The following is a 21,495-nucleotide window of genomic DNA, read 5'->3' as shown; positions in this document are numbered from 1 at the left end:
TGAACCTATTGTGGCCTATAATTACTATAGCAGTTTTTTGTTTGCTCAAGTATAACAAAATGTATAATGTAGCGACATGTATTTTGCTTAGCTTCATTGGCGCAATCCACATGTGCCAGCATATGAGTCCAGGACTCCACTTTCGGTGAGTCAAATAACATAAAATAGCGGGATATGGCAGCCTTTATAGCTGGTGAGGAACCTTCATCCTTCTCTCCCCTCCATATCTTAACCTTTGTTGATGGCTGTATTTCAGATGATGACCTCTTGGTGTAGCTCTCCTGTTCCATTATGGCTCATATACAGTATGGTGTTTATTTCTTTATACTTTATACCTGTAGTAATAGATCTACTTTACTCTTGTTTACTTTGTGGTTCACTTTCATATTGTCAAGCATTACTTTTTCTTAACTTAAAGAGAAGCAATCATCAGATTTTACCCTATATAACACTTGGCAAAGCGTTATAAAGGGTAAAATCTTTATCCTCCCCCTTCCCGGGGGACGCTCCTGCCCCCAGGGATGGTGAGGATATGAAGTTATAAATTAGTCACTGCCACAGCAGTAAGTAGTCCCCTGGGCGGGGAGCTCTACTCACCTACTCCCGTTCTTCAGCCGGCAGCAACGCTCCCTCTGCTCACTGAACAGACAGAGCGATGATGCGGCCCGTCAATCAAGCGGAGGGGGCGTTGCTGACGGCCAAAGAACAGGAGTAGGTGAGTGGAGCTTTCCGCCCAGGGGACTACTTACTGCCGCGGCGGTGACTAATTTAAATTTTCATATCTTCACCCTCCCTGGGGGCAAAAGGGGATGTCGAGGATAAAGATTTTACCCTATATAATGCTTTGCCAAGCGTTAGATAGGGTAAAATCTGATGATTGGTTCCCTTTAAACTTAATAAAATACAAAGGATATTAAAAGGCTCAGACTCCTGGAAAAGCTGTATGCCAAACTTTATTACTAAACTTTTTCTTACATGAAAACTCCTTGTCTTCTTTTCCAGAATTCACCTATTCCATGTGATATGGCATATTCTGCTGTGACTCTGCACTCCTGGGGTGTAAACCCAACAAGAGCAGTTCCCGTTGTCTTGATGCCTTTACAAGCTGCCAGGTTTTGAACTTTAGCTTCAATGTGATGAAGGGATATATAAGAAAAGGTATCTCCACAGATATGGTATGAGACATATTTATCTACATCGGCTGCAGAGATGTTCTCTGGAATGTCTCTGAAGCTCTCAACATTACAAGCTATTTCTACCTGACCCTTATTCGGGAAGGCCATTGCTTGCACTCCTTTTAGCCCTCCTGTTCGTTCACGAATGGCAGTTGCTATTGCTTTTCCTGAGGTCAAGTCCTGTGTGTCAAGAGTGATGTTGCAGTTCATCACATAAGGGCTGGCACCAACACCTATAACAATAAGAACATTAAGCTTACACAGTATTGTGTTTTTCGTTAAATTGTATGACTTGGTATTTTTCACATGGACTTTTTATTACTTTACAACCAACTCAGAAACCTAGTATCTACCCCTTTGCACTATTGGGCATAAACGGCTCATTTTACTACGTGAGGGTTAGATGTTATCTAGGGTGGGAGGCTACTTGGACAGGATGTGAAAGGAACTAAAACAAGTGAGAGGCATTCAGACTCACATATCTTAGCTTCACAGAAGTAACTGATTCCCAGGGCCCACCCTATTGCTATAAAGATTGTGTACTTCCATCATAATTACATTTGTGGGGGTATTATTCCTATTATAAAAAAATATAGTATATCATTAGGATATTCCCTCACTTATTGATCAGTTGGGGGGGTGACTATTGGGATGCCCACTGATCCTGGGATTAAAGGGGATACAGCAAGGCCCGGACTCCTAATGTTTTTAGTGTGTAATACTGTAATATCTGATATAGTGGCTAACCAGTAATACCACTATGCTAGAAGGGAAACACAGAGCTGCTTTAACTTCAGACTCAGAATCAATGGGAATTTTATTATTGCAAAACTTTCACATCACATTCTCCCTTATAGGTTGCTTTCACACTATAAAGTTCACCCGTTAATAAACGGCCGTTATAATGTATTTTTTACGGACGTTTAATAACGGGTGAATTAACGGATGCTAACGGTTGATAACATCGGTCATGTACGGACGTTTTAACACCTCTGCCTTCAGACTCCCACAGCCAGGACTACTACTACTCTGATCATGGAAAAGATTTGTTTCCATGATGGGAGTAGTAGTTCCCCGGCTGCGGGAGTCTGCTGGTGACCGTGGAGGTTACATTAGTGCTTGTACTACTACTCCCATCATGGAACAGAGTCTGTTCCATGATGGGGGTTGTAGTACAGTGGCTGAGGGATTGATTGCACCGGGTCTCACTTCTGACACCCGATGCGATCAGAAGTTATTAAGCAGGGGAGCGGGCGGCATGCTACAGAAACCCTGTGATGTACACAATGTATTTTTTACTTTCATTTTAAAATTCCCCACTGGGAGCCCTGAATGGCTGGTACTGAGGAGCCATTCGGGGATCCCAGCGGGGTTTTTAAAATAGACAATGTGAGGGGACATATGTATATTAAAAGTGTTGTGGCGGGGCATAGAGCGCTATCTATCTAGCCCCCCAGCGCATTAATAAAAATATGACCCCCGCCAGCACATTAATAAAAATATGACCCCCGCCAGAGCATTTATATGTATACATCTATACCCCCGCCAGCGCATAATGTGCCCGCCGCCGGTGCATTTGTCTTAATTTTCCATTGCAGCACTATATGTGAATGGTATATCTGTCAGCAGCGCATCCAGCAGCCGCCCGGCCAGATGATGCTGACAGATCTACTATTCATTCATGGTGCGGCGGCTGCATTTGTATATAGAAGCACTGTGGGGGGCAGATAACGGTATATGTCTGCCCCCCCAGCACATCAATATACATATGCAGCCGCCAGCGCTATGAATGAATAGTATATCTATCAGGATCATCTGGCCGGCGGCTGCTGGATGCGTTCTGATAGATATACCATTCACATATAGCGCTGCAATGGACAATTCAGACAAATGCGGGGTTGGGATATATACATATAAATGCGCTGTTGGGGGTCATATTTTTATTAATGCGCTGGCGGGGGTCATATTTTTATTAATGCGTCGGCGGGAGGCATATTATAAATCCTGAGTCCTTTCCCTTTCTATAACCCTTTCATAGCGGGTCGGGCCCGGCCTCTAACAACATAGCGGGCCGGGACCTGTGGCTAATAGCGCGCGGCAGTGATCGCGGTGCCGCGCGCTATTAACCCTTTAGAAGCGGCATTCAAAGTTGAACGCTGCATCTAAAGTGAAACCATGATGGTTAGCTCAGGGAACTGTTCGGGATCGTCGCGGCGAAATTGCGGCATCCCGAACAGCTGCAGGACACGAGGAGGGTCTCCTACCTTGCCTCCTGGTGTCCGATCGCCGAATGACTGCTCAGTGCCTGAGATCCAGGCATGAGCAGTCAAGCGGCAGAATCATTGATCACTGGTTTCCTATGAGAAACCAGTGATCAATGTAAAAGATCAGTGTGTTCAGTGTTATAGGTCCCTATGGGAGCTATAACACTGCAAAAAAAAGTGGGGGAAAAAAGTGAATAAAGATCATTTAACCCCTTCCCTATTAAAAGTTTGAATCATCCCCCTTTTCCCATTTAAAAAAAAAAAAACAATGGACATAAAAATAAACATATGTGGTATCGCCGCGTGTGGAAATGTCCGAATTATAAAAACATATCATTAATTAAACCGCACGGTCAATAGCGTACGCGCAAAAAAATTCCAAAGTCCAAAATAGTGTATTTTTGGTCACTTTTTATATCATGAAAAAATTAATAAAAAGTGATCAACAAGTGCGATCAATACAAAAAGAGTACCACTAAAAACTTCAGAACACGGTGCAAGAAATGAGCCCTCATACTGACCCATACGCAGTAAAATAAAAAGAAAATAAGAAGATGACAATTTTAAACGTATACATTTTTCTGCATGTAGTTATGATTTTTTTTCAGAAGTACGACAAAATCAAACCGATATAAGTAGGGTACCATTTTAATCGTATGAACCTACAGAATAAAGATAAGGTGTCATTTTTACCGAAAAATTTACTGCCTAGAAACGGAAGCCCCCAAAATTTACAAAATGGCATTTTCTTTTCAATTTTGTCTCACAATGATTTTTTTTTCCGTTTCGCCGTAGATTTTTGGATAAAATGACTGATGTCATTACAAAGTAGAATTGGTGGTGCAAAAAATAAGCCATCATATGGATTTTTAGGTGCAAAATTGAAAAGGTTATGATTTTTTAAAGGTAAGGAGGAAAAAACGAAAGTGCAAAAACGGAAAAGCCCTTGGTCCTTAAGGGGTTAATATACATATGTCCCCTCACAATGTTCATTTTAAAAACCCTGATGAGAGCCCTGATTGGCTCCTCAGTACTAGCCATTCAGGGCTCCCAGCGGGGAATTAAAAAATGAAGGTAAAAAATACATCATGATCGCATGGTTGTGGAGCATGCTGCCCGCTCCCTTGCTTAATAACTTCTGATCGCATCGGGTGTCAGAAGTGAGACCCGGTGTGATCAATCCCTCAGCTCCTGTGTTACAACCCCCATCATGGAACAGAGTCTGTTCCAAGATGGGGGTAGTAGTACAAACACTAATGTAACCTCCCCAGCCACCGGCAGACTCCTGCAGCGGGGAATTACTACTCCTATCATGGAAACAAGTCTGTTCCATGATGGGCATAGTACTAGTCCCTCAGCACTGCAGGAGTCTGCTGATGTCACCACTTCTGAGCATGCTAAGTAAAAATAACGTCCGTTATAATAACAGGCATTAACGGGTGTATTTACTAACGTCCCTCGGCCATGGACTTCAATGTTAAAAATAACGTCCGTTAATTTACCCGTTTCTTGTGACGGGCTAAAAATTAGTGCATGTCCCATTGTCTGTTAGTGCATGTCCGTTAGTCATGACGGGCTATAACAGGTGATAACGGGTAAATGAAAAAACCCATTGACTTGAATGGGGTTGTTTAACGGGCGTTAATAATTATTTGTTTATTAACGGGTGAAATTCATAGTGTGAAAGCAGCCATACCGGTTTCAGCTGTGGAACATTTATCACATTCATGTGCAATACATAATGAAGTTGAACATTTTTATTTTTTAATGCACTTTTTTTTGTCATGTAGATTTTCCATCACCCACTGCATGGCATGGCACAAATATTTAGCAAAATGTGTAAAAAGTTGCATATAATAAATGTCTGAAAACCCACAACACTAAAACCAGGCCCTCTTTTTAGGCCAAAAATAAAAAATGATAGCATGGTGAAAAGTCACAAAAAAAACGTGCTTTATAAATGTATCTAAAAACCTAAAGACAAAGGAAGTTCTACTAAATGTACCACAAAACATAAGCAATAAGCTTAACCCCCCCCCCCCCAATGGGTTTATAGATTTTGTCAAAATTCCAAAACAAGGACTTTTGGTTGCCTCCTTTGTAATATCATTTGCTTTGTTGCTAATAAAACAAACAATAGACATGTTAAAATGTTCCAAAATCTGACTCTTTAATCTGACTTGTCCCTGGCGTGTCCTAATCCTTTCACCCAATGCTAGTCAAAAGCAACTTGTCCCCCCTCCCGACTGTAAATAAACTCATATCCTTCCTGTGAGGTGGCCCAGAAAATGATCCGGCATGTGGAGCTAATCTCATCATCTTCCGTGGATAAAAAGTTGCTTATTCTTTTAATTATTTACCCCTGATGTAAAATTGATTTTGATAGTGGGAGATTTTGTTATGAGGGGACAATAAAAACAGCTTATTTATATGTCTCCAGGCTCCACATCCAGCCTTCTGTTTCTGGTTGTGTTCTTCATCTTTGTTTTGTCTTCCTCTGATTCTGTGTATATGACTCCAATAATAATCTGCACCACAAACATCCTCAACATGGATGTTAATAGCAGAATGGCCCATATTGGGGTTGTTTCTGTAAAAGCATCTGTAAACAAAAAGGTTTCAAGCATCCAGAGCTAATCATTATTTGTCTAAGTGCTTAACCCATTCCTGCCCAGAGGGTTGCTCTACGCGACAGATCTGAGGGCCTTTATAAACTATATTAGGAATATAGCTTATACTTCCTTTATTTATGTCCCAGTGATGGAGAGCAGGGAGATGTATATACAGTATAGATACTTGGCTTCACTTTTACATTAAAGGGGTTATCCAGGAAAAAAACTTTTTTATATATCAACTGGCTCCAGAAAGTTAAACAGATTTGTAAATTACTTGTATTAAAAAATCTTAATCCTTTCAGTACTTATGAGCTGATGAAGTTGAGTTGTTCTTTTCTGTCTAAGTGCTCTCTGATGACACGTGTCTCGGGAACCGCTCAGTTTAGAAGCAAATCCCCATAGCAAATCTCTTCTACTCTGTGCAGTTCCCGAGACAAGCAGAGATGTCAGCAGAGAGCACTGTTGCCAGACAGAAAACAATAACTCAACTTCAGAAGCTGATAATTATTGAAAGGATATAATAGGGCTTATATTTGTTAGGTTCTACGTCAAGAACCACTATTGGGTAAATAGATCACTCAGCATAAATATGATTAGAGAACAACAAAAGTAGATAATAATTTGTGTTCAGAGTGTGCCTAAAATATAACTTTTATTCGGGTTAATGTTAAAAAGAAAACCACCAAAATATATTCTGTGCATGTGGCCAACACCTAAATGTAAAAATTAACCCTAGATGCCAGAGAGCCTTGTGTTGCTGTAATATGAATAGAGCTCTACCTGAGTAGCAGATAAACAGATTGTTATCGACAGGGCTGCTATAGGTAATACCAACAGATCCACAAAAAATGACCACCGACGAATCAGTGGATGGCGTCATCAGGGAGGTATAAAATGCAGTAGATAGTTCCTATATATAGCTATCCTAGTCACCAATTCGCCACCTGTTCAGAATAACCTGTAGGTAAAGTATACAGAAGTTGCCCATGTCCTGTAAAGAAAAATGGGGTATGACATCCAGGCGTGGCTAACATATAATTTCTTTGGTGCTAGGATTTTGGCCGCTGGTCTGCGGTTCCCGGGTGGAGGAGGCGGGCGCGACAACCTGCTGTAGCGCAGGGAGCTAAACACGCAGCTCTGTTCGCTATGGTGTGCGAACTGTTCAGCGAACAGAGCTGTGTGTTTAGCTCCCTGCGCTACAGCAGGTTGTCGCGCCCGCCTCCTCCACCCGGGAACCGCAGACCAGCGGCCAAAATCCTAGCACCAAAGAAATTATATGTTAGCCACGCCTGGATGTCATACCCCATTTTTCTTTACAGGACATGGGCAACTTCTGTATACTTTACTTACAGGTTATTCTGAACAGGTGGCTAATTGGTGACTAGGATAGCTATATATAGGAACTATCTACTGCATTTTATACCTCCCTGATGACGCCATCCACTGATTATGGATGGTAGAAACGCATCGGTGGTCATTTTTTGTGGATCTGTTGGTATTACCTATAGCAACCCTGTCGATAACAATCTGTTTATCTGCTACGCAGGTAGAGCTCTATTCATATTACAGCAACACAAGGCTCTCTGGCGTCTAGGGTTAATTTTTATATCTAGGTGTTGGTCACATGCACAGAATATATTTTGGTGGTTTTCTTTTTAACATTAACCCGAATAAAAGTTATATTTTATGCACACTCCGAACACAAATTATTATCTACTTTTGTTGTTCTCTAATCAATTATTGGAAGGATTAAGATATTTTAATAGAAGTAATTTACAAATCTGTTTAACTTTCTGGAGCCAGTTGATATACATACTATAATTTAGCAGTGTAGACTTGTATTGCTGACCATGTGCCTGTGTGTGGTGCCATATTTTTCCCTGGTAATGCTTCTATGACAACACATAATGGTAGTGTCAAACACTGCAAAATATGCAGCAGAAAATTGCCTGCAGTGGGTCTAAAATCTGCATTTTTTTTATGCCTGTGTTGTACTTTCTTTTGCTGCAAAAAAACAAACATTTTTATTATTTTTGTTTTTGCAGGTTGCTGCATAAGCTCTAATATCTTGTTATACTTCTATAAAACCCATAAGGTTCTCCACTTGCTCTGTTATCCTCTCTCTCTACAGCCTGTGTGAGCTTGGTACCTGTCCCCCCCCCCCCCTTCCCCCCTCCCACTCATAATGGTGTGTAACTCTCTTCTTATTAATTTCCCCTACCTGCTGCTATCTCAGACACAATAGGACATTTCTAATGAAGACTTTTCATAAAGATGCTTTATTTTGCATTAAGGGAAAAACAGTTAAAAAAAAAAAAAATCAGTGCAAAGGTGCCCATAGCCATTAAATGGAATATGTAGGATGGTTTCACATGGCATAACTAATCACAGTTTCAGATAGAAACACTTTTACTGACATAACTTATGCCTGTGTGCGGACTAATTTGTGTTTTTTCATGTATGCAAATGAACAGCGATGGCTTACAGGACAGGGCTGATAGCCTTAAATGGTACCTGTCATTAGTAATAAAAATGTATTTATTATAGATGAGCCTTTTTGAATTACCTTTCTAATATATTTCTTAATAAAAATGTGTAATTGTATGTGTTAAATTAACCCCTAAAGGTTTGGCCACCAGGGGTCCTCCTTCTGGTCCTGCCTGCACACCTACTTGCAGACTGTCTCATGCTGCAGCCTGACAGAGACAAAAGTCAGGAGAAGCAAGTGGGACCTCAGCTCAGCACAGTTTATAGAGTCTGTAGAGCTGAATATTTCAGCTCCCCTTTCCTTTGAGCTGAGCTAGACTGTTCTGAATATTGTGCTGAATATTTCAGCTCCCTTTTGCAGGTGTTAGGCAGAGCTGATAAACTGTAGAGTTCAGTGCTGAAAGCTGAGGGTTGTGTGTGCAGCCTCAGCCAATCACAGCCCATCTTACAACAAACTGTTCTTGGCTGTGTGTAGCAGAGTGAGGGAGGAAGTTCTCCCCAGCAAGCCTTCAGATGATGTCATGCCTGCCAGGGAACACCCTTTCCCAGTCTGTGGAGCTCCCTGAGATTAAGCAGAAGATACAGAACAATATCAAGGTAGAAAAAATAATAAAAATAAAGGCAGGGGTGGTTTATCATGATCGGGTGAGTCAACTGGAAGGATGTATACATCTCATGACAAGTACTCTTTAAGTGCCAAGGATTTCTGTTCCATATAGTGCACATTGCAGAGGCTGCTAATCATATTCAGGAGGAAGAAAGGAGTGATATGTGAAGGAAAGGCTGGACACTTCAAAGTAATCGGCCCCACCCTGTGTGCACCTAAGCTCATTTGCACATATGAAAAAACACAAACTGCTCGGCTCATAAGCAGAAGCCTACAAATATAGAAAAATGTCCGTAAAGGGTAAATTTACAGACAAATGTCGATAAAGAGTACCCCTACCTGGCGTTGTGACTAGTAACAATATTTGAAACCTTCTCACCTGAGCGCTTTCTCTTCCTGCAATCTCCTCCATGCAAGAGAAGGGATCCAGACTTTCCATAGAATCTATTTCCTGAAATGAGGAAATGACAGGGAGAGAAAGCACAAAGCAATTCTCCCCATTCATTCTAGTGACCAGTGGGGGTCTCAGGACTCAGACCCTGCTCAATCAAAACATTTGACACATCAAAAATTTTATTCCGCTCTATACTAACCTGTTATTCCATATTTTCCACAGGGTTTCATTCCAACATCAGCTTTAATTTCATCCACATTACAGTTTTTTCTAAACCAACCCAGAGATCTCCTTTTATCTGCTAAACTTCTCATCTCTGCTATGTCAGCATATCCAAAAAGAAACATACTGCACCCAGGAACTTGTGTGACCAGCTCCTCAGCAATACCTAAAATGAAGATCATTATAAGTTAGTTTGTGAAGGCTGTCTGGGCATGCTGGGAGTTGTAGAGACACACTCTTAGGAATTAACTGCCATAAGGGACTTATAGATGCAATCTTTAGATTGCAGACACTGATCAATGCTATGCCATAGCACAACATTGGTCAGTGTTATCGGCGCACCATTACTATAGGCTGCCTGCATTATTGGAGCGCCGATCAGGTAGGGACCCTCTGTCCATCCTCTCAGCTGATTGGTACCCCACAATTTTGCTGCAGGTGTCCTGATTGCCACTTGTTTTGGGGATTTTAGATGCCGAGATCAACTTTGATTGTGGCGTCTAAAAGATTAAAGGAGTATTCCAAGCCAAAACTTTTTTTTATATATCAACTGGCTCCGGAAAGTTAAACAGATTTGTAAATGACTTCTATAAAAAAAATCTTAATCCTTCCAATAGTTATTAGCTTCTGAAGTTGAGTTGTTGTTTTCTGTCTAACTGCTCTCTGATGACTCACGTCCTGAGAGTTGTGCAGTTCCTATGGGGATATTCTCCCATCAATCACCGCTCCCGGGACGTGACATCATCATTGAGCAGTCAGACAGAAAATTTCAGAAGCTAATAACTATTGGAAGGATTAAGATTTTTTAATAGAAGTAATTTACAAATCTAGAGCAGGTAGAAAGAGTATGAGTCCGGCACTGCTATGCAGGTGAAGGCAGTTTACTGGATAATAGGTATCCGCTTTCTCAGGTATGGGTAGAGACTGAACGGTGTGTGCTATGTCGGGGTGCTGGTTAGAGAAGGCACATATCGCTTGACACAATCGGGACAATGTAGAGAAAACCGCACTCACCCAATCAACGTGCACAGATTCTTTATTCCGTTGAACATCAACATAGAACACAGGAGGACTTATGGTCGGCAGGAACGCCAGGGAACAGGAGGTGTTGTTACAGCTGTTTCACAGGAACACAGCCCGCTTCGTCAGACTACACCCTCTGATGACGCGTCGCAGGTTAAATACACACCCACGATTACGTCAGCAGAAGGGTGTTACACACAGGTAAGTGATTTAAAATCTTACAAAAGTAGAAAAATCTTTAAAATCAATACCCTCTACAAAAATCTATGACATATATGGACTTCTATTTATAAAAATACACTGAAATCTAGCTTATCATTAAGTCCAAGATTACCTTGGGCATCCTTGCGCAGGATGAACTCCGCCTCCGTACGCAGTAGTAGCTTTTTCCTATCAATCCCTTCTTTGGGCATTATTCTCTTTATCCCAAAGAATTTAAATGCGGCTGGGTCATTATTATGAGTGGTTTTTAGATGTTCCAAGACCCGAGGGCACCCTTTTCCTGAACGAACTGAATAAAGGTGTTCTCTAAATCTGATGTTTAGCGATCTTGTGGTGCTACCTATATAGTAGCGGCCACAGTCGCAAAACATACAGTAGATAATATAATTCATTTTACAATTGATGAATTCCCTCACTTTGATTTGTACACCTCCAATGGTGAAAATTTTACCTACTTTGAGTTTAGGGCACCATTTGCAGTTCCCACAGCGGAAATTACCGCATATTGTGGGGCCGCTTAGCCAGCTCGAGTTCTCCTTACTGGAGTATTTACTGCTAGTTAGGATGTCACCTAGATTTGTAACTCTTTTGTAGGAGATGAGGGGTTTATTATCAAATTGTGCAGATAAAATAGGGTCACTCTGGATTAAGTACCAATGCTTGTGAATACTTTGCTTTATCTTCTCAGACATCGGGCTGTGTGTGAATGTAAAGCAAAATCTTCTATTATTGTTTTTCAATTTATGCTGTTTTTTTTTAGAGTTTTTTAAACCACTATTTTGTAGAAGGGAATTTCTGTCTTGTCTATTGGCCCTATTGTAAGCTGTCTGTAGAATTGGAGGTGGATAACCTCTTTCTAGTAGTCGTGCAGTAAGTTCTTTAGCTTGCTTTTCAAAGCTACTCTGGGTATCGTTTATTCTCCGCAAGCGAAGAAATTGCCCATAGGGGATGGCGGTTTTGACGTGACCCGGGTGGATAGGAGTAATATAGGAGAAACCCCCAAAGGCGAAGCTATGACCAGCAATCCGCCGGAACATGGCTTTTTCTCTGGTGGGATAAAATCGACCTATAACCCCCCCATAGCACCAGGTAATAACCTAGATATGTTCCAACATAAAGTCATGGAGGATATAAAAGCACTCATGTACCCACAAGACAGCCCCAATCTTACTTTAAAAGAAAAAGAAGCACTAAAATGGATTCAATCACAAAAAGGTATTATTATCAAAAAATCTGACAAAGGGGGGAATATTGTGTTGATGAGAGAAAGTTATTATTTATCCGAAGCCAATCGCCAATTGTCGAATAAAAATAACTACGAGGTCCTAGAAATCAACCCTATACCTAAGCTCTCCTCACGCCTGCAGTCCTTCTTACGAAGGGCTGTAGAGACGGGGACAGTTTCAAACTCCACTGCCACAAAATTGTTCCCCACTACACCAACATATCCAGGGTGGTACTTTCTACCAAAAATACACAAAACATTGGAGACCCCACCCGGGAGACCTATCGTCTCCGGGGTGGGGTCTCTAATGGAACCCCTTTCCAAATACATAGACTGGATCTTACACCCCATCTTGAAAGAAATCCCACATATGGTCAAGGACACCAACCATTTCCTCGAAACTCTGAAAGACATACAGTGGCAGCCCAACTATTTGCTGGGAGCCATTGATATCGAAAGTTTGTACACTAACATCGATCAAAATATAGCAATTCAATGTGTGAGGGAATTGTTGGTGTCCTCGGATAAAAGTGATTCTTACATCACATTTATTTGTGAAGCCTTACATCTCATCCTTACCAATAATGTGTTTCAATTCAATAACACATGGTACTCACAAAAAAGCGGTGTTGCCATGGGCACACCGGTGGCATGTACCCTGGCAAACATCTATGTAGCCTTTTTGGAAAAGAGATGGATTTTTTCAGAAATTAATCCTTTCAGAAAGATGATTGCCAGTTATGTAAGATTTGTGGACGACGTCCTAATAACCTGGACAGGTACGGGAACAGAGTTCACAAATTTTATTACATGGCTTAACACTAATAACAATATGTTTCTCAGCTTCACTAGCAAGTCAAGCAAAGAAGAAATAGAGTTCTTAGACGTTTTGGTAAGAATTAGTGAAAATAAATTGCGCACAGAGGGTTACCGGAAACCGACGGCGGGTAATTCTCTCCTACACTATAGGAGTTACCACCCGGGTCACGTCAAAACCGCCATCCCCTATGGGCAATTTCTTCGCTTGCGGAGAATAAACGATACCCAGAGTAGCTTTGAAAAGCAAGCTAAAGAACTTACTGCACGACTACTAGAAAGAGGTTATCCACCTCCAATTCTACAGACAGCTTACAATAGGGCCAATAGACAAGACAGAAATTCCCTTCTACAAAATAGTGGTTTAAAAAACTCTAAAAAAAAACAGCATAAATTGAAAAACAATAATAGAAGATTTTGCTTTACATTCACACACAGCCCGATGTCTGAGAAGATAAAGCAAAGTATTCACAAGCATTGGTACTTAATCCAGAGTGACCCTATTTTATCTGCACAATTTGATAATAAATCCCTCATCTCCTACAAAAGAGTTACAAATCTAGGTGACATCCTAACTAGCAATAAATACTCCAGTAAGGAGAACTCGAGCTGGCTAAGCGGCCCCACAATATGCGGTAATTTCCGCTGTGGGAACTGCAAATGGTGCCCTAAACCCAAAGTAGGTAAAATTTTCCCCATTGGAGGTGTACAAATCAAAGTGAGGGAATTCATCAATTGTAAAATGAATTATATTATCTACTGTATGTTTTGCGACTGTGGCCGCTACTATATAGGTAGCACCACAAGATCGCTAAACATCAGATTTAGAGAACACCTTTATTCAGTTCGTTCAGGAAAAGGGTGCCCTCGGGTCTTGGAACATCTAAAAACCACTCATAATAATGACCCAGCCGCATTTAAATTCTTTGGGATAAAGAGAATAATGCCCAAAGAAGGGATTGATAGGAAAAAGCTACTACTGCGTACGGAGGCGGAGTTCATCCTGCGCACGGATGCCCAAGGTAATCTTGGACTTAATGATAAGCTAGATTTCAGTGTATTTTTATAAATAGAAGTCCATATATGTCATAGATTTTTGTAGAGGGTATTGATTTTAAAGATTTTTCTACTTTTGTAAGATTTTAAATCACTTACCTGTGTGTAACACCCTTCTGCTGACGTAATCGTGGGTGTGTATTTAACCTGCGACGCGTCATCAGAGGGTGTAGTCTGACGAAGCGGGCTGTGTTCCCGTGAAACAGCTGTAACAACACCTCCTGTTCCCTGGCGTTCCTGCCGACCATAAGTCCTCCTGTGTTCTATGTTGATGTTCAACGGAATAAAGAATCTGTGCACGTTGATCGGGTGAGTGCGGTTTTCTCTACATTGTCCCTAATTTACAAATCTGTTTAACTTTCCGGAGCCAGTTGATATATATATATAAAAAAAGGTTTTGCCTGGAATACCCCTTTAATGCCGGACATCACCATGATCGGTAATATCTGGCATTAGCCAATAGGAAGTGAGCTCCAGCAGGGAGGGGTTAAGTCACCTCCTCCCTGCTGGGAGGAGAAACAGTGGGACGCTCCCATGTTTCACCTCATTGTTGGCTCCTGTGCTGCGGGCAAAACTGCTATATCGCAATCCACAATTATTGCAATTCAATTGCTATTGCGATATATTGTGCAGCCGTAATGCAGCACTAATGTATATGCTCCTAAGAACGAGATTATGATTGATATTATAATGATAGAAAAAAGCATTCTCCATTTGTTGATACTCGTGTGTTGTACACTGTGTACTGATAAATGGAATACAATTGAAATGAATGTTGTGTCTGAAAACAAGAAAATGAATATGTTCCATTTTCTTAGGAAACAGAACACTAAATTACAGGAAATTTCTTAAAAGTTAATTAAATAAATTAAATGCAATGGCTCGACTGAAGATTAAAGCACATTTATTCAAGGATATAGTCAAGAGATTTAATAGCTTTGTGGGAAACTAATGCCTGTTTTATAAAACCCAAATCTTACAAATCTACTGAGCTACATCTTCTTTCTCAACACCTTTTTTGTAAACTGTTGTAACACATATTGGTTTACTCTTAATATGCTGAATGTGTCAGAATTTTGGCTTCACATGTGCCAAAATTGTGGAGCACAGCAATTGGAACATATTTATTATGCTGTGTGCACCAAAAAGAAGAGGAAATGTTGCTCGCTTGTCAACAGGAAGAGATGTGGTATTTGGCTGAAAGGGGGTGTGGTCTCAAATGTAATCCATATGTAAAAGTAAAGCTCCAAAATTTTGGCACATAACCTTTACATGGAGTAAATAAACTAATAGTTGGTATAGGCCCAGATATATCAATCTTTCTGAAACCAAAACTGTTTTACCTATAGCAACCAATCAAAGCTCAACTTTAATTTTCCCAGAGCTCGATAAGATATGAAAGCTGATCTGTGATTGGTAAATCTGAGCCATAGACTAGACCAGAATTTTTCACCATAGGTGTGCCGCAGAGCCAAAGGTACCGTACTTAGTTATATACTGCACCTTGTCTGCTGCCCTCATTCTCTGTAAAAATTTAGATTTGCCCCCCCCCCCCCACCCTGTTGTGCCAGTGTGCTGGCTGGACATAAGATGGCGTCCTATAGAGGAGCATGTGATGATACACATTCATCTGTTGCTTCCATAGTGTTACAATGCTCTGAAGCAAGGAACACAGGCACAGTGGAGGAGGCAGAGTGATGTATATCAGCCCGTGCTTCTCTATAGGATGCCATATTGTAAATGGGGAAGCCATCCAGCCAGCACACGGGCAAAAGAGAATGGGGGGAAGAGTCCATTTATCCACAAAATGGAACAGCAGATAAGGAGCAGTATATAAGTGCCTCACTTTCTTTATTCAAGTGTATCAGCTTATGATGGGATTATGTAAGACAATATGACAATATTGAATGTAACGAACAGTGTATGTAAGGAAGGGGTCCTATCTACAGGAGACAAACTACCTACATTCAGGGGAAAACTACCAACGGGAGTCAATATAGGGGGCAAATAACCTACAGGGGGGTCCTACATACAGGGGGCAAACTTCTTACAGGGGGTCCTACATACATGGAAACAATTTCCTCCACTGTGTCACATCAATAACTGCTACAGATTTAGGTCATGCTCCCTCAGATACTGTATCATGGAGACATTTTCCCTAAGAAGCATTGCTTCTAGAGGAGATTATGGCATCACAGAAAGGCATCATATGGTGGCACAGGAAGTAATATATGCACACAACTTGCCCAATACAATGGCCTGTGATGCTGCTGCACATGGAATTGAGGGAAAAAAGTAGCAACATTTAAACTTAAAAAATACTCTCGTATCCTTATTTTTCAATATTGGAAGTTAATTAATATACATTTTAAAGATTTTAATTACTTTGGACTATTATAGAGCAGCTTACATTTATTAGACTAGCTGAGTTCTGGCTTTATGCTGGGCATTTAGAGCTAGTAAGTACTAACTACTAGTGCTGATTAATGCACTTGGCCTTGTGTTATGTCTGGCTTAATTCTGTATGTAATTGCTTCTCTGATATTCATGGCTAAATGTATACAAAGCAGAGTCTAGCAGAGATCTAACACTGACATCTTGTGGCTACATGCTGCATACAGATTTTACGTTGTAGTGTAATCACTTTTGGCATGTCTTTCCTGTGTTTCTAAAGTGTGGACAATGCTATTATTTAGGTCTGAGAAAAAGACTTTATAGAAATAATGCTTAGTAGTGTTTGCCAGATGTTACAATAACAAGTGCTGAAAGTACCTCAAGGGGGCAAGGACATTGATATTTATTTAAACTGTACCTGTCAGATCCCAAAAGAAAAAAAAAATGAATATATTACTCGGTACCTAATCCTGAACATGTACATCACATTTTTTATGCCTCTATAACCTATATTTATTATAAAATACCTCCCATGTGATGATGAGAGGTGATTGGTGTGTCTGCTCATGCAGCCTTGTCCATAAGTCATCTCTTGTCCATGACTCATGGACAAGCTACTGCAGGACTGATTAGTATTCCAGTCGTGGGATTTTCAGGAGCTGCTTTCTTTATTAAATATAAAAAAAAAAAATGTAAACAACCATATTACTAAATGTCTACTTTTTATAAGTAACAGCATATAAAAAAGTTTTTGGGATCTGACAGTGTCCATTTAAATATGAATGTCAAAATGTACTTTAACAGTTAACTGTGAAGGAGCACATTGTGATCAACCATTAAAAACACTGATATTTGCTTGTTGCAGATTATGTCAGATTGCAGCAGACGCATCAGCATTCAGACACTGTGGGAAAATTAGCTGATAATACATTTAACTGAATTAACTGGGACCCCCCACGATCTCCAGAACAAGCCCAGACTCTACTTGATCCCCATCTTCCAAGACAAACGCTTCCCGTAGTGACGGGCTGCTTAGCCAATGACCAGCCGAGTGAACCACAAGGTGAATGCTGGAGTGCTCAGCGGAAAGAGTCTGGCTTCTTTCTGGAAATCACGAGGGGTCCCAGTGGTCTTGTCCTCTATCCACATAACTGCATAACCCCTTTAAGACATACAGAGTCCATCATATACATTCATGTCAATATGGAGGAGAACAGAGAAGAGGAATGACAATATAACCATAGAGAGCAATATACCAGTGTACACATAAATAAACATTAACAATTAACACAGAACCAACTTTTGTAAGTTTAGTATGCTTCCCCCAAAATTCAATATGTCTATATTTGTTCCTCCTTTTTATCATGGTCTGCTCTGTATGGCTTATAAAACCTACCCAATACCTTTCAGCTGTCAGATACAGCATTTGGACACTGTAACCACAAGTCTTCAGCATTTTCATAAAAAGAAACTTTATTTGGTATTCCCGACGCCACCTTAGAAGGCATCAGGGTGGAGATGCAGGAGAATGTATAGTGGTCTCGCTGCCGCAACCCTTTTTTACGGCCACTCATGCTTGATTGACACCCTGAGTTCTGGAATTTGCATGACATTCCCTGCACTTAGGGAGCAAATCACGCCTGAGTGTCTGGGAGGATGGCGGGGGGAAGTGTGACTACCCGATGCTGCAGCTCCAACCCCAAGCCTATTTAGGAGGTGCTGGGACCACCAAATAAAGTTTCCTTTTATAAAAATGTGGCATTACGAGCACAATGTCTGAATGCTGTGCCTACAGCTACAAGGTACTGTTGCGTGCTTATAAGCCATAGAGAGTTGACAGATTTTCTTTAACATCTAAGGCTGGGTTCACATCATGTTTTTGCCATACTGTTTTCAATCAGTTTTTCTAAAGAAAACCGCATGGCAAAAAAACGGATGGAACTGTATGGGAAAAAGTAAACCGTATGCATTTTTAAACTGTATACTGTTTTTAAAAGTGCATTCAGTTCTGTCCATTTTTATTTTAAAAAAAACATACGTTTTTGAAAATGTTGTCCATTTTTAATGGGAGGGGTGTTGGGTGGGGACTTTAGGATGCAAATGCGCATGTGCAAAGTAAAAACCGTATACGGTTTTTCGTATAGAACCATATATATGTGCGTTTCCCATTCACGTCCATGTTAAGAAAACGGTTGCAGTACGGTTTTTAAGCCGGAGTCAAAACTGTGGTTGACCACGTTTCTGTCTCCGGTTTAAAAACCGTACTGCAACCGCATACGTTTTTTTTAACATGGACGTCAATGGGAATTGCACATGTATACAGTTCCATACAGGAAAACAAATACGGTTTTTACTTTGCACATGCGCATTTGCATCCTAAAGTCCGCACCCAACACCCCTCCCATTAAAAATGTACAACATTTTCAAAAACGTATGTTTTTTTTTCTTTATAAAAACGGACGGAACTGTATGCACTTTTAAAAACAGTATACAGTTTAAAAACGCATATGGTTTACTTTTTCTCATACTGTTCCATCCGTTTTTTTTGCCATACGGTTTTCTTTAGAAAAACTGATTGAAAACAGTATGGCAAAAACGTGATGTGAACCCAGCCTAACTCTGACACAGAATGGTAGTGACAGGTGCCGCACAATAAAATTTAATGGATGTATACAACATCACATCCCATAGTAAGCTGGATGTGCTAAGCTGCATCCATTGGTTAAATGGGTGTGATGCATTGTGCCTGTGCAGAGATAGTTTTGGGCTAGGCAACCAAACATAAAAATTCGACCGAATGCTCCATCAACATGCAAAGATTCTGCTATTGGAGCTGTATGAGTAAAGAAACACAAATAAATATAATTGTAAGCTGCAAATGTAAGGAAATACATATCATTATGTATTAACATTCAGCTTGAGCATTACTTGCAATGTTAGTAAATATTTAGGAGGACATACCTCTTGCAATTTCACCACACTGTTCCAGTGTCACTCCCGATAAGGGATAGATGGGCACCAAGTCAATGCCACCAAGACAGGGGTGTACACCTTCATGTCGGGAATGGTCGATACATGTAAAGCCTTCCACACAGGAAGACACAACAGACTTACCTATATACATGGTAGAAGAACAATTACACCACATAATTAATTTACGTGTAATTTAATATTATATACACATTTTCCTACTACAAAAATAACAGAGGTAGCATAAATGTGTTTTATAATTTTATTACACATGAAAAAGAGATCCCAAAAAATGTTTGTAAACTGTTTGCTCCATTAATACATTCAGTACAAGATGACCTTCCAGATTCCATACGCACATTAGACTTGGTTCACAAGTAGTATGTGGGTCAGTATTTTGTATTCCAAATTCAGACAAAAATAAGATTGGAACCAACACAAAGAACAATAGTTTTTTGCTTTTGGTCCACATATGGCTCAAAATGAGGCTAAAAAAATACTGTATGGACATAGCATAACACTGCAACATATATAATCTATGTTCAACCTAACAAACATGAAAATAAAATACTCTATACTATGCATACATCCTGTATTTGTATCTGACAAAACAATTCTTTATCCTTGTCAGTATTAGGGTTAAACCAAAAATGTAAATTAAATTTAAAAAAAAAGTGTCATGTGTCCAGACAAAGCGTTAAACATTTTATAGGCTTTTCATTTCCCTAGCAAATGAAGTAATTTAATTAACAGCTTTTTTTAATTCCCTTGGGATCTCTTTTTCACTTGCTCAGCTAAAATAATGTTCACAAATGATGTTGAGATCTTAAAGCAACAGCGAGCATATTTATTAAATCATGGGATGTCATGAGTCATTTTATGGCCTAATCATTACAGCTTGGGACTTTGAATCCAACAATGCAAAGTAAGCAAAAGCCATTATTCTACAAAGGTGCCATTGTATCATTCATGATGTTGCTTATGTTCACCTAAAAATCTGGGAAGAAATCATGTATTTATATTTTATTTTTGGTGCACTGGGAAAGTCCTCTTATTGGTGGGGAAACATTAAAGAATTATAAAGAGAGAAATAAAATCTGTAAAAAAAATAAATAAAACTAGGAAAAATTGCAGCAGAGAGAATTGCCATAGAAAGTAAAAAGAATCCCAAAATATTTTTCATCTAGATAAATAATAAGAAATGTAAAACTGAAAATGTGTCAGGAATGGACGTCATGCCGTGAGGACGAGCTTGTGGATAGCTCTCCCCCTCTCCCCTCCCCCCCCCCTCCTCCGCCAGCAGGTCTGTGTGAACTTGCTGATGCGGGCCTTCGACTTCTGCCGGGGGATTGTGGGAGGTTAATTGTGGCTGGGGAAGGATGCGATGGAGTGGTACCTTTTTGCGGACGATTGCGTGGAGCATGCAGCCCTGGTGCACCGTTCTTTCCCTTGATAGCGGCTATGGTTACTCTCTCTATGGTAGGAGGAAGAGCTCTGGCCGGGGGACTGCTCCCCTCTGCAGGGTTGAAAGATGGTCTGCTCCACGGGGTCTCATTGGCTGAGTGGATCAGGTGAGCTGCGGGTCACATGAGCGCAGGAGGAGTTGTGCGCTCTGTACGGATGCTGTAACCCGCACGCCAGGGGTGATAATCTGTGCCTGCGTGGGGTGTTTTTTTTCTTTTTCTCTCCTTTCTATTTAGATGAAGATTAAAGTAGTGTTTTGGAATGTAAGGGGAATGGGGGACAAAGGTAAGAGAATGTCTGTTTTTAATCGTATTCAACATTTCCTTCCAGCAATTATATGTATATTAAAATCACATGTAACGGCATAAAACCAATATAAACTACAGAGAAATTGGGCACGGGTGACCTTACACTCGCATTTGTCGAGTTTCTTCTGGCATCTCCCTTAACGTACATAATTCAATTGCATTTACAATCCTGGGGGGGAAAATTACGAAAGGGGTCGGTTTATCTTTGTACATTGTAAAATAAAAAATCAAGAAGTTGTTATGGCCTTCTTTT

The 21,495-nt window shown here is 40.4% G+C and overlaps 1 protein-coding gene across 6 annotated transcripts in view; it reads right to left on the bottom strand.

The window, feature by feature from the left end:
• Positions 1-936: 936 nt before the first annotated feature.
• FTCDNL1 (formiminotransferase cyclodeaminase N-terminal like) overlaps positions 937-21,495 on the bottom strand; it is a 107,495-nt gene continuing 86,936 nt past the window's right edge. For 5 of the 6 annotated variants that reach the window (XM_056533587.1, XM_056533586.1, XM_056533585.1 and 2 more), the window contains 3 exons: positions 19,462-19,614; positions 9,742-9,930; positions 937-1,408 (listed from right to left, as the gene is read on the bottom strand). In XM_056533587.1, the coding sequence (XP_056389562.1) occupies positions 972-1,408; positions 9,742-9,930; positions 19,462-19,614 (779 nt within the window). In that variant the 3' untranslated portion in view covers positions 937-971. The remainder of the gene's footprint in view (positions 1,409-9,741; positions 9,931-19,461; positions 19,615-21,495) is intronic. The other variant, XM_056533589.1, reaches the window with a different exon arrangement.

This window comes from Hyla sarda, chromosome 8 (genome assembly GCF_029499605.1).
Source record: "Hyla sarda isolate aHylSar1 chromosome 8, aHylSar1.hap1, whole genome shotgun sequence".
Taxonomy (NCBI): domain Eukaryota; kingdom Metazoa; phylum Chordata; class Amphibia; order Anura; family Hylidae; genus Hyla; species Hyla sarda.
The sequence above is the reverse complement of the archived record's forward strand: the minus strand, read 5'-3'. Positions and strand labels throughout refer to the sequence as shown.